Genomic DNA, 14315 nt, shown 5'->3' with positions numbered 1-14315 from the left:
GAACACTATAATTTCCACTTGTGGAACTGCAGGTATATAGACTACTCAGCAGCACAGAAAGACTAAAACAGCTGTCTCTCTTTTTCCTTCCCGTGGGAAGAGAAAGTGTGGTCTGAACAACTATTTTACCTCTGGTTATTGTAGTTAGTGAGCTTTGTCCAGAATTCACTGGGTGTTAACATAGGAGCTGGGAGAAGTTCGGCCTTCTTAGCCCACCTACATTCTAGAATGTTCCGCATTACGTCCCGGTTTCTAAGCTGCTTTTGAAGAGCACTCAAATGGCCATGAGCAAGCACGGTCGTTTCAGTGCTTGGCAGTCAAAGGGTGTAAGGGGCCTTGTCTGCGTTGGCTCCCCACTCATGGTCCGCCAGTTTCGTGTGCTAAGCTGTCATGCACATGTTTTGACTTTGGAAACATCCCTGCAAATGCTCAGAAGAGCGATGCACTGCTGTTTGTATTTCATGACATACAGGCAACTGTAACCAGAAGGTGGCAGTACGTGCACAAGATTGCTTGCTATGGACTACAGTAGCTGAGAGCCGGCACAAGCAAGACTTTCTTCACTGGCCACCTTAGTGGGGTAGGGTTGCTGAAAATAATGCCAATATATGTCACACCTGGCAACCAATGCCCTTTGGTTTCAGATAGCAGACGAGTCTAAAAAGCCCAAGACACGAATTTCCACGGCCCTCTAGCAGCTATTGCGGCTTATTTACGAGAAGTGACGTACCATACTTTTCCGTGTTTGTGACTATTTTTTTTTTTAATTTAAAAATCATGTTCAAAATTAGGGGTCGTCTTATACATGGGTGGTGGGTTGTGGGGCCGTGGGATTGGTTGCTGCCGTGAGTTGGAGATTGTTATTGGTGGCTGCTGCAAGGGCTGTTGTTGATTGGCTGTTGGTGTGGCAATTGGGCAGGTGATTTGCTGCTTTTTTTCGGTGATGAAAAAAAGCTGAACAACTCTGCCCCCCCCCCCGGTCAAAGAAAGCTCAACGACTGTTGGCAATCCTCCCCCAATAAAGCTCAACAATTTCGGGGAACACCCCCTCACCATTTTCTTAATTTCGAGTCCCCCAAAATAGGGGACGTGTTATACACGGAAAAGTACGGTATTTAGCGTTAACTCTGGAAGTGTGCACTTGATTCTGACCAAACTAAACTTCCTGATGTATATTTTGCTCTAATAGGCTTAGTGTGGACAGAATCAAGTCTACACTCCCAGAGTTGACGCTCAATACTTTACTTCTGGTAAATGAGTTTTTTTTTTCCAGCTCTCCTGTCCCACTACTTAAGTTGATTTCAGTCGGACTCACTTCCGGGTAAACATGATTATAAAACGCAGGCTTCTCCCACATCCAAGCAGATAAGATGCTGAGTTGCACCATCGCGATTTTCCACAGAATTAAAAGTACATTTTGTTTTATTTTCCAGTTTGTGTCACAGGAAATGTTGTTTGATTTTAAAGCGGGGCACTCAAGCCACTGTTGGAGGCATAAACATAAGAAGAAACTGCTGGATGAAGTCAGAGAGCCCAGCTAGTTTAGCATCCTGTTCTCACAGCGGCCAACCAGATGATGCTCTTGCAGTTTCTAGCAACCGGCTTCATCTGTTTGGATACCAGCCTGCTCCCAGCCCTTTAAACAGAGTTGTAAAGCGTAACTACTGGCTTTCTTCATTTCTCTATTTTCAGTATTCCAAGTGCCTTCTGAACATTGTTCTGGTCAGTAATGAAAGTGCCAAAGCAAATTAAAGACTAGATGCACTTATTATGGCAGAATTTTTCACAGTCCATTTGATGACTGCGCCTGTGAAAAGTTTGTGCCATGAAAAATGTGCTAGTCTTCGAAGTTTTCTCACTAGATTGTCCGTGTGAGGTTGGTGTGGGGGGGGGGTGGACTTGATAAGTAACAAATACATTGGAATGGATCCAGAATTACCTTTCTGTTTGCAGAAAGGATGGAGAGCCATGCAGTTCTAGGGGATGTGCCAACCCTCCAGTGCAAACCAAGGATGGGCTAGGGCGAGAGACGGTAGATTCTGGGAAAAAAATATTGCTCTTTTCTCCTCTAGAGAGAGCACTTATGAGCAGACCTTCGCTCCTGTTTCATTGATTTCAATGGGTCTGCTCCCAAGTATGAACAAAATAAAAAATAAAAAAATCCTTCCAGTAGCACCTTAGAGACCAACTAAGTTTGTTCTTGTTATGAGCTTTCGTGTGCATGCACACTTCTTCAGATACACTGAAACAGAAGTCCTGAGTATGACTTCATTATACAGGTGAAACTCGAAAAATTAGAATATTGTGGAAAAGTCCATTTATGTAAGCAAATGTTTTCATTAGCTACTGGAGTTTAATATATGAGATACACTCATGACATGCAAAGCGAGAGATGTCAAGCCTTTGTTTGTTATAATTGTGATGATTATGGCGTACAGCTGGTGAAAACCCCAAAGTTGAAATTGTTGATTTGGGGTTCTCATCAGCTGTACGCCATAATCATCACAATTATAACAAATAAAGGCTTGACATATCTCGCTTTGCATGTCATGAGTCTATCTCATATTAGTTTCACCTTTTAAGTTGAATTACTAAAAGAAACGAACCTTTCCACGATATTCTAATTTTTTGAGTTTCACCTGTATATCATCTCTAGAAGCCAACCTAATGTAACACACACCCGCCCACCAATGTTGGCACTTGCCAAAGTCCTGAATTGTTTTTCTGTATTAGTATCTGCACTATACTGCCCCCAATTTTTATTTGAAAATCTCATGCTGGGAATTTGGAATAATGACCTTCCTCTCCCTAAAGACTGGGCATCTAGAATATTGTTTTGGGTTTTCTTGAAGGTAGATATACTTTGCAACCACTCACTTTTATGAGCGGCTACAGTTTTTCCTGTGTGTTTATGTAAGAATTATTCTGCACCTGTGGAGAACAGGTTTTATTTTTCATCAGGGAGACACTTCCATAAACCACGATTATTTGGTGAAGCCTGCATGTTCAAGTGCCCAGAGTAATTAGCTCAGCTATGAATACATTTCTGTTACTGAATCACCAGCTGTTCCCCCCCCTTAAAGGTAAGAACATCAGAATTATAGTTTAGTAACACAGGGAGTTACTAAACCTTCTGGTTCTTCCCTTTAGCAGATGCAAGAACACTGGAGTGAATAGGATCGGAACACAGTATTCCTTTTGAAAATATCACAGCTGTAGATGCTGCTGTGTCAGTTTCAACTGCAGTCTAATTACCTCTTGAACTTTTATACTACGGTAATAAATGGTTTCATCCAGTACATCGTTCTCCTCTTCAGCTTTCATGTTGTGGTTCTGGGTTAAAGACCTTTAAATTCCATTTTCTGAACCTCTAAACAAACTCTAAACAAGCAACTAGCATCCAAAAAAAGCAAACCAGTGTTAAATGATGTCTACATTAGATTCCCATTCAATCTTTTATTTTTAGTTTCCCTAGCTGAAGAGACAAGTCAATTTCAAATGGAACAGTTGTCTCTTGGTGACTGGACCAGAACCATATTCGTTTATAATAGCTCCTATAGTCAACATGGGAATGTGCAATAAGGAGAAATAATAATAAATGTTGTGCTGTTATGCTCAGCCAACTTCTCCAGATTGGACAACAATTATCTCGGTTGGGTTTCCTTCAAAAGGTGGTTACTGCAGGACTTTGGCATTTTTGTCATATTTGAGTCTATTTACAAGCATACGGGTTAAGCATGGCAGGGTGCAGCTTAAACACACCAGCAAACCTGAATGCCATTGCTCCTATATCACAGAGAGAGACAGACAGACAGAGAATCATAAGTTATCCAGATCCAAAACAGATCCCTGTGGCAGCGGAAACGTGAAAATAAACACAAATATTCTGCTCAGGAAGCAGAAGCAAAATGTTCTTTAAAAAGAACTGACTGAGGTGTTTGATGCTTTCTCTAGAGTTAAGATAACCAACCAAAACATTGCAATTGCTGTTGTCTTAGAAGCTCGTTTCAAGGCAAAGACTGTGCAGAAATCCAGGAATGAATACAGTCCTCTCCAACAGGCTTTCCAGCCAAAGAAATCCAAGGCTTCCTTCTGTGCAAGAACAAATGCTCTCCAAAGCCAAACTCCTGGGGCAGATGTTCTAGTCAGATGTGCTGCTGAAGTCAGGCATCTGATGCATTTCCAACAAAAACAGGTACAGGAGGAGGACAGTTTTTATTAACATTTGTTCATCACGTTTTGCCTTGGTTGCAAACAACAATGCAGTGCAAGGGCTGGTTTTGAAATGGTTTGCAAGCATCATGTGGACCACTGAAGTTTTAAATAGCACAGTTGTGTTGACTTCCTTCACCAAAACCAGGTTTTAATTCCTTATTTAAAACCCATTAAGTCACCCGCAATTGATGAAATTAGTATGCCAGCATAACTTGCTAGTGCAAATAAAACTAGGGTGGGCATGTGTCCTACCTTACAGAAGGGTTGTCTGGTCAAAGTCTGGTGAGTTAGGAGCCTGAACAGGCACACAGGTCTCCTCCCTTTCTTCTCCACTAGGGTGAGATGTATTTTTTGTTTCCAGAACAATAATCTTTTCTAAATGGACATCTATATATGTAAATTAGGATGTGCAAATTTCATGCAAATCTTTATCCTCTTTCTTGGCAATTCACCCAAATTAGAAAGCTCTTCCTGTGATACTTTGAGGGCATAGAGGTCAGGCTTTTTTTAATCCTGCATCCTGGCTTGTAAGTGCACCAACACTTGGAAGGAGAAAGACGCAACATGGACAGAAACTGCTCAAACTGGCTCAAAGGTTTTGATTTGCTGCCCTGGGTCAGGTGTATCAAAATCCTCCTCCTGCTACAGAAGCATTCACCAAACCACATGGCACGTTAACTGAACAAGACTTGACTGTGAGATTCCTTCCCCCACCCCCATTTTTAATGTGTTACAAATTTGTTTTTTTTTACTTCTTGCCATTATGACTGCACCTATAGTGTATAGCCAACCTTTTGGGACCAGCGGAGATATTTGAAATTTTAAGGAAGTGCTGTGAGCACCATCACAAAATGGCTGCTTCAGGGGTGTGGCGTATCACAAAATGGCTGCCACATCTTGAAAAGCAGAATATGAGGCAGGGCGACAAGATTGTGTGGGCATGCCCCCTCTATCAATTATCCCACCAAGGTGAGGGGGGAAGCATAGGGTTGCCATATTTCAAAAAGCTGAAACCAGGACTTGCCTAATATCCAGGACAAGGCACCACCTTTCAGCAGTCCTAGGGAAGCACCAATATCAGCCACTGCCAAGTTTGGTTATGGAGAGCTGTTTGCACCTCTCCTCTGTTTAGAGCAGAGGGAAGGGTGGGTTTCCACTCCTGGCACCCAAATAAATGTGAGCATGTTCAGTGTAGAAGAGACTGAGCTCTGAAATATGGAAAAGTGATCATGCATTTACTATATTGGCTATGTCTGCATATCACAGTAAACTGCAAACCACAGTTTGCTGTGTAAGATCTTTGCGTACCTGCATTCAAGGGCGCTGACTTGCCCCCCACATTGCGGGGGCACATCACATGATGCGTCACATTATATGCCTTGTGATGCGTCCCGCCCCCACGTGTCTCTTGTGCGCCGGACCGGGATATGCAGGCATCCTGCTGGCATGATGCCGGTGGTCATCCGCCAGGTGGGGAATGGGGACATCGGGCAGGGAGGAGAAGGCGGAGTGGGGCCACAGGATTTTGGGGGAGCCCAGCCCCTTCCTTGAAAAAGTTTGGGGGGCTGAAGAACCCTAAGCCCCCACCACTTGGCATGCCTGCCTTCATTGCCCCTCCCAACAGAGGCAACAAAATTCTTGCCTTAGCATTACATCTGAAGCAGAGATCATGGCTTTTTCCACAACAAACCCCCACACATACCATCTGTAGCCAAGGTTTGTCCTTAGTTTACTAACCATGGTTGGATTGCTAAGCAAGTGTTCTGATTGGTTTCGTGCGTGGAAACAACTAAGGTTTAATTACCATGACAGACCAGCTAGGAAGACGGATGCCATCCGGGACATATGAATTGAATAAATAATCATTATTATCTAGTTTTCCCACTTGGAATGAAGTCTTCAGGATAAGCAAGGCCCGTGGTTTCTTTGATCTGATGGAAGTGTGTCCTCATAACAAAGAGAACCCACATTTTGTACAACCAGGAATTGTGTAATCAGATTTTTTATATTTTTATCTTTGCAAGCTCTATTATTGCTGCTGTGACAGAAAATAATAAATCCTTATATGTGGAGAGCAATACACACACAGAGAGAGAGTATATCTAAAAGACAGACAGGCCCTTGTCATCTACGGATGTAATCTTCAAGCATTTACTACATACGGAATAGCTTTCCTGAAGTTCCATAGAAGCTCATGGCACAACTCCAGAGTGAGTCATTTGCAGATATCGAAAACATTTGCAGATAGGTATAGCTGGAAGCTAAGCAGGGCTACGAGGACAAAACTCTTTGCTGTATAGAATAAAAAAGAGATTACATAAGAGTCAACCAATTCCTGAAGGCTCATTAAAATACAACATTTGGCATTTAGCATGACACAGCACTGAGGAAATGTTTGCAATTTAGACAAATTCTTACTTTTTAAAGACCTGAGATTAGAGACTCTTAAATTGTGCTCCAAGCATAACAGAAAGCTCCGAGCACGCTGAACTTCATCAGTACGGACCTACCATTATAATGTAAACTGATATCATCAAGTGCTGTTGCAGTCAGTAAATTCTGCTCCTGCCACTTTAGATAAATTTTACCCTAATTAACATGATTTCTATGTGGTTTTAACTTACCTTTGGGAGGCCTCATAATTAGTCTCAGCTGGTAGCACTTAATGGTAGGCAACCTGAACTCCAGCAGCTGCTTTGCTTGTTCAGCCTTGGACAAGAACTTTAATTAGCTTCGAGGTTTTAGGTGCAGTTTTCTGCTGCTGACCGTTTCCCCCTTACTCTCCTCTTGAATGTTTTTTGAGCTTTGATACTGCAGTTACGGTTGTGATCCAGAGGAAGAGACTTGGGTGCCAGAGCGCAGTACATTTTCATAGGCCAATAGCTAAGTCATACTTAGAGTAGACCTACTGAAATAAGCGAGTCTCTTCTGCATATGGTTATTGATGGGAGTAACCCATTAGCTTCGTAAAGTCAAGCAGATCCTGTGGTTCGAAGAAACCTAGAGGTAATAGGAATTGGAAGGTGCAATTTTAGTAACAAATTTGGCATATAACAACATTTAGTATTTACTGCAGAGCAAGTGTGACATAATGGTTGGAGGACCAGGCACAAGACTGTAGAGACCCCCAGTTCAAATCCTTGATTGGACCATGGCAGTCACTGAGTGTCAGGAATTGGGTTCAAGAGGGCGAGGTGGAGGAGGAGGAATGGTGGAGATCACCCACAGCCACACACTTCTCCTGACGCTGCAGGAGAAGAGGGAGACAGCCTTGATTGACAGCAGGGTATCAGGGAGGGGGTTGAGGAAAGTCACAGCTCAGAGAGAGACGAACAGAAAAGTTGGGAAGTGTTAGAAGAAAGAGGGGAGAACTGTGGTAGGGCAGCCACATGACACGTCACTGGAAAATATTTCTGATCCCCCTTCTCCCAGAACGTGACGTTTGTTAAGAATGCAGGAATGAAGGACTCAAAAGACATTTGACCACGAGTGGCCACTGTAAGGGAAGATGCTATTGCTAGGAAGGAGGGAGGAGGAGCCCATTGTTAAGGCTTGTTGCGTTCTTTTGTCTCTCGCTTATTAGGATTGAATAAAACTCATTAAAAAGGACTCTACTCTACCTTGTTTTCTCTGCTCTTGCTGCAGCCAGAGGAGGATAAGCTTCCCCGAAGCCTTGACACTGGGTGACCTTAAACCACCACCCCCTCTCTTCTTCTCTTTTTCACCTCAGGTCATTGCGATGATACAATGGGATGGGTTATATCCATCCATGTATGCCAACCTGAGGACCTCGGAGGGCGGGTGGGATATATAAAGTGAGGAAAACATTTGTATAGTGCTTTTTTGAATGGTCCTTTCACATCCAATAGTTTAAAACTGGATATAGCAGCACTGACCAATGCTTTTACGTTGCCTCACATTATGAACAAATGTACCAGTCAAAAGAAATGCAAACTTTTTGCTGCCTTCCTTGACCTATCAGCAGCTTTCGACTCAATCAACCACAACAGACTCTCAAATGCCAATATCGACTATTATTATTAATCCGGGAAGTATATCGTGGCACTGAACCAAGAGTTAGAGCGGGTGCGAGAGGATGCCTGTCGGAGGCGTTCAAGACATCAAAAGGTGTGAAACAGGGCTGCATACTAGCCCCTATACTTTTTGACTTTTTGACATGAATAGTCATCCAGATGATAGATTACAATGCCCCATCATCCCTGGTCATTGGGGCTGATGAGAGCTGGCGTCCAACAACTTCTGAAGAGACACAAGTTCCCCATTCCATGGCATAAATTAGCTATATATGCATTTGTTGTTGTTCAGTCGTGTCCGACTCTTCGTGACCCCATGGACCAGAGCACGCCAGGCACGCCTATCCTTCACTGCCTCTCGCAGTTTGGCCAAACTCATGCTAGTAGCTTCGAGAACACTGTCCAACCATCTCATCCTCTGTCGTCCCCTTCTCCTTGTGCCCTCCATCTTTCCCAACATCAGGGTCTTTTCTAGGGAGTCTTCTCTTCTCATGGGGTGGCCAAAGTACTGGAGCCTCAACTTCAGCATCTGTCCTACTAGTGAGCACTCAGGGCTGATTTCTTTAAGAATGGATAGGTTTGATCTTCTTGCAGTCCATGGGACTCTCAAGAGTCTCCTCCAGCTCCATAATTCAAAAGCATTAATTCTTCGGTGATCAGCCTTCTTGATGGTCCAGCTCTCACTTCCGTACATTACTACTGGGAAAACCATAACTTTAACTATACGGACCTTTGTCGGCAAGGTGATGTCTTTGCTTTTTAAGATGCTGTCTAGGTTTGCCATTGCTTTTCTCTCAAGAAACAGGCGTCTTCTAATTTCGTGACTATATAGGAGCAGCCCCAGCCATGTCATCATTCCCTTATCCATTCCCCTTTTTACAGGCTTGCAGAAATGGCAGCCTAGCTTATGCCTGCCCAAGCCAACAATAGGAACATTGTTTTAAAAATAGACGGCTCTCTAAATGTTTAAGGCATGCTCCAAACATATTTAAAATCCAGATGCTGTGGCTTGATGAGAGTGGTATGTATAAACTTTCAAGCTTGGGGTAATCCTCATTATTAGAAGTCATTTCCCGTTCCTGATCACGGGGTTTCAAAAGTGCAACTGAAGGCATTTGGGACTAATTGGCTGCTTCGCGATAGAGGCTGTTTGTAACAGGCATTTCTAAGGATATATCCCTAAATTACAAAAAAAGTGAAAACAAAACAAAACACAAGCAGCCTGCAGGAAAGAGTCCAATCTCCTTGGGGTCGGGGTTTTCAATTGCTGGAAAACAAAGAGCACTACGATGAAGAGATCTGCATTTGGAACGACATAAAAAATCTCCCTGTGAAATGAAACAGCCATCTTGTGCTGAACTGAAAAAAGAGTGAGAATTCTGTATGAGGAAGGGAAGGCCGTGGCCAAAGTCATTATGCTGTGTGTGGGAAACCTCCAGCTTTCCAGATGTTGCTGAACTACAACTCCCATAATCCCTGGCCATCCAGCAACATCTGTAGTCTCCACATTTTTGCTTTATAAAACCCAGCGCCCAGAATCTGTTTGGCGCACTGCTTTGTGAGGGGGGTGGCTACAGCTCCCAGGATTCTTTCATGGGTGGGGAGTGGCTTTTTAAAAGTACGGGATATGCACAACTTTTGAAAGATATGCAGCTGTTCCCACTCACCCAAGCACAGGTGGTCTGAACACAAATGGGTGGTCTGAGCATATGTAGGGCAGTCTCTCTGGATGTTGCAAACCCAATAATAAGGCCATGATTTGGGATGTCAACCATAAAGGCCTTCGTCCTCGTGCTATTTTACCCAAAGGGATATACGGTAATGGGAATTTATCGTTGATGCAAAACCAGCATCCTGCTCGTTATCCACAGAGACTCTCGTTGCATATTTGCTCCCTGAAGTAATTGTAACCAGATGTGGGGAAAGGTTGTGGTCTTAATCAGGCATCTTCTGCGTCCCACTGGACCCAATCACACCCATGTCTCTGGGTCTGTGCTATATGACAAAATATCACTGTTTCCACAGTTCACTGACGTATGGTCCAAGTTGGCTGTCGCATGCATTTTTATCAGCTGATTCAGCCCATCTGCATTTGTCGTAACATATTTTTTGTTTCCCCACAGCCACACAAGTTTTAAGATATATCGGGGGATGGGGGTGTCCATATATGAACGATGTTCTCACAGACCTGTTCTATAGAGAAAAGGAACCCATGTCTGAAAGAAGCCCTGAACTGAAAGCCGTAGAATAGGACAGTAGCATATGTCCTGAAAAATCCTCAGCGAGTCTTCTCAGTATAGTATTGAGGCCTGGATGAGCCTTGCTAGGTGGGGACATGACCTGATCCAGCAGGTGTATTATATGCAAGCTCCATGTTAGAGACAATGTGCCACGGAGTACCAGCAACCCCCGAGGAACCATCATTTGGCTTCCATGATGGGAGAAAATTGGGTTAGACATGTAAGGCAATAAATCTTCTTGTCTGGGACACCTGACTTATTACCCTTTTGAAGTCTGATGGAAAAGCAGCTGTGGTTCCTCTATAGAGTGGTTATCCTCTGTCCTCCTTCATCAGCTGTGGTGCGATGGTCCCCAGAAGAGTTTGGCAGCAAGTGAGGGACAGATAACAGGACTAGAGAAGAGCTTCCTTTCCTCTTCTTTTCTGTTTCAGTAGCATCCCAGGAAGATACTTGAACATGCTCATTCTCCCCCACCCACCACCATCACCTGAAGAGCCCTGAGTTGGGTCTGTTCTGAATGGCTAGACCAGGCATAGGCAAACTTGGCCCTCCATATGTTTTAGGACTACAATTCCCATCATCCCTGACCACTGGTCCTGTTAGCTAGGGATGATGGGAGATGTAGTCCCAAAACATCTGGAGGGCCAAGCCTGGGCTAGCGCTTGGATGTGGCCCTTCCAAGCTCTACCGCCTACTGCTATTCCACTGGTAAATAATGAGTCCCGGGAAGCGAAACGAATTATCAAGAGTTCGCGGACATGTTCCAGCCAGGCATAAACATTCAAGGAGGGCACAAAACAATGTCGGTGAGGGGCATGGCCAGTGGGAAGTGGGTGTGGCCTCAGAAGAGACTCAAGGGGCAGAGAGGCCTGTGACGCCACAAGACTCCTTGGGGTTGGCTTGTTTCTTGCTGCAACAGAGCAGCACAACTACCCGGTAGCGTAGCTAGCTGGGGGCGGGTGCACCGGGTGCTGGGGGGGGAGGCTGTTGGGTGGCACAGTAGCTGCTGGGCATTGTGGGGTGGGCTTTCAGGTGGCAGGCAAGCTGGAGGTCGGCATGCTGGTTGCTGGGCGTGTTGGTCATTGCAGGGGGCGGAGCCACTGTCAATCTCTCAAAATGCCAGCTACAGAATATTGGCAGCTCCCCTAAATAATGCTCAACTTTGGTCCGCACCAGGCATTGGTGGGGGTTCCTACGCCACTTCAAGTACCCTTCAGAGAATTCATTTCCAGCAGAAGGTACCGTCGCTATTAGTGAGAAGGCTGACAGTTTTGTAACATAAATGTTTTTATTTTCTGCTAAAATATTTGTTTTGTTTTAGTTCAGTATTCTACTGATATTTCCATACTTTAATATAAAAATAATAACAATAATAATAGGAAGAGGCAGAATTACATATTTCCAACTATTGGCACCATTACGGAAAGCTTAAAGGCTGTGATGATCAGAATTGAAATATGTCAAAAAGCTATTAAAATGTACGTTTCCTGCAAAGGGGGGTGGGGACAGACGAAAGTCAGGATAAAGTCTCTGTTCAATGAGAAACGTAGCATGGTGCTTGGCCGTAATGTTCATAGCAGCGGCCGTTATTCAGTTATGCATCTCCAGTGCTGACCATTGAACGCTGCTGTTGAATGGAGCCACTGAAACACAATCAGAACGACAATGTGGAAATGACACAGTGCAGGATTCTGCCCAAAAGGAGGCCTGGTGAAGATAGTCTACTCCTGTGGCTCCACAACAAAAGAAGGGGCAGGGGGGAGCAAGTTTAACATAACTTCTGGCAAGACTTCACAATTCTATAAACGTTTCCCACAAGGATTAAGACATTCAGAAACGAGTCCTCTGTGCGGCATTTGTCATGGTTAACGTTTTAAAGCTAGACTTAATGTGAGTGGTTTATTGAAGAGGAATCGACATTTAACAGGCCTACTCCAATAGGTACGGAGCTCTTGGTATAATCTCTTTGTATAATCCTTCTTTTCCATACTGCCAACAAGGGTTTTAGCAGGTCGAGGGGGTGGGAGGGTGAACTCTTAACGGGTAACAGAACCTCCGCCTTGCTCAGATTAATTACAAAACGCAGGAAATGTTATGCCATGCTTGGTCCAACGTTCTTTAGCCCACTTTGCTAAACTTGCAAATCATCTTGTCTTCCCTTTTGAAATTTTGACTGTTAACCCCCGTAATTCCCAAGCACTTTTGTCTTTCAAACACAGGAAATTTCAGGATCTGAATGTCTGTGTGTGACTGTGACCCAGTTCAGATGATTTCGCCGACTCCCAAATATAGGCGCTGAGCGTGGTAGGGGGAACTAAAATGCACCCTCCGGCCCAGATCTCAGTGGCACAAAGGACTGAATCACACAGTTGCTTCCCCAGCCTGGAATGATATACACTTGGGGCCTGCACATACTGAAATTTAGACACATAAGCCCTATGTAAATAATTTGCAGCAATCTGGGGCGTCTAACCAGTGCGCCTGGTGAGAAGGCATATAAGGCACAATCTCACCCCTTCACTGCACATAGCTTTTGCCTACAGAGAAGGTGATCTGACCCAACCCTGTGTCACTGTTTCCATTCCAGACCTCTGCAGTGACCCACCCATGGTTTATGCAGAGAAGACAATGCATGAACGCATCAAGTCCCTCTGCTGAACAGAATGGGGCAACTTGAATATTGCATATATGCTAACCGTGTCACATTTGCCATTTTGTTTAAAAACAACAACAACACTCTCATAGAAATGGTCCACAGATATTTGTGAGGATAATATACCAAAAAAATAATTCTGCGTGTCTATACTCCTACAAATACAAGGGGCCAGAAAACACAAGAAGAAGATAAAACTAATCTGGGCTACAACATCGTCTCATAGTAAACAATAGAATACAACGTGCAATAGTGCAATTTCTTCTTTGCTGCTCCAACAAGGCAAGTCTTTTAATTTATAGAAGTCCGTGGATCGTTATTTTTTTTTTCCTGACGCGTGACATTTTTGCATCTAGTTGTGCCTTTGCCGTGGGTTGGTGCTTCTGCTGGATTTCTGAGCAGAATCGCTTTGTCCAGGTTCGTTTCTGCCCTTCCCAGGATGGCGGAGTTTCTGATCCCAGCGCTGAAAGATAAGAACAAACAAACATCTATTTTAAAAACATTGCTACAAAGCTCATGGGGGAGGTCCTGTTGCAGGTTTCGCCTCCTTCTAAGAGTTTGTTCGAGCTTGATCCCTCCCTCTTTTTCAATAAACTCTGTTTTATTGCTGTATCCCTTACAAAGGCGTAACATCCCTATTAATATTTTGATCTCCAAGGAAACATACATGCCTACTTTTGGAAATGTTGGCCGCCTCCACGCATTGCTATGTCAGCATTTACGTCAATACTAGTTCTACCAAATAATGTCCGACTTTCCCTTTAAAATCAAAATTCTATAGTAAAACAAAAAAGGAAGAACTCCTCTCTAAAACAAATGCAGCTGCATTTTCACTCTCCACTCAAAAAATATGTGCTGCTTCTCATCTTTTGAATAAAAACAATTCAGACTATGCTTAAGTGCTAACAAAAATCTTTTATATCTCTGTGTGAAGGTGAACTGCTTTGATATTTCATTTTTAATTAAAAGAGGCATCACAGTGAGAATATGTCTATCTACTGTCTCTCCTCCATTTCTGGTCTAGCACATGGCATTCTGGCTCCACATTGTAAAAGTGGAAGAGCAACCCTGTGGGTTCTCAGTACTGAAACAACTGTTTTAAAAACAGTGAGAATAGATCTCACCTATACTTTTGCTTATATAAACATAATATGAGTGCATATTTTTATAGTT

At 43.7% G+C, this 14315-nt stretch overlaps 1 protein-coding gene across 2 annotated transcripts in view; it reads right to left on the bottom strand.

The window, feature by feature from the left end:
• Positions 1-13340: 13340 nt before the first annotated feature.
• FRZB (frizzled related protein) overlaps positions 13341-14315 on the bottom strand; it is a 31614-nt gene continuing 30639 nt past the window's right edge. For both annotated transcript variants that reach the window (XM_033166927.1, XM_033166917.1), the window contains one exon: positions 13341-13605. In XM_033166927.1, the coding sequence (XP_033022818.1) occupies positions 13495-13605 (111 nt within the window). In that variant the 3' untranslated portion in view covers positions 13341-13494. The remainder of the gene's footprint in view (positions 13606-14315) is intronic.

This window comes from Lacerta agilis, chromosome 1, assembly GCF_009819535.1.
Source record: "Lacerta agilis isolate rLacAgi1 chromosome 1, rLacAgi1.pri, whole genome shotgun sequence".
Taxonomy (NCBI): domain Eukaryota; kingdom Metazoa; phylum Chordata; class Lepidosauria; order Squamata; family Lacertidae; genus Lacerta; species Lacerta agilis.
The sequence above is the reverse complement of the archived record's forward strand: the minus strand, read 5'-3'. Positions and strand labels throughout refer to the sequence as shown.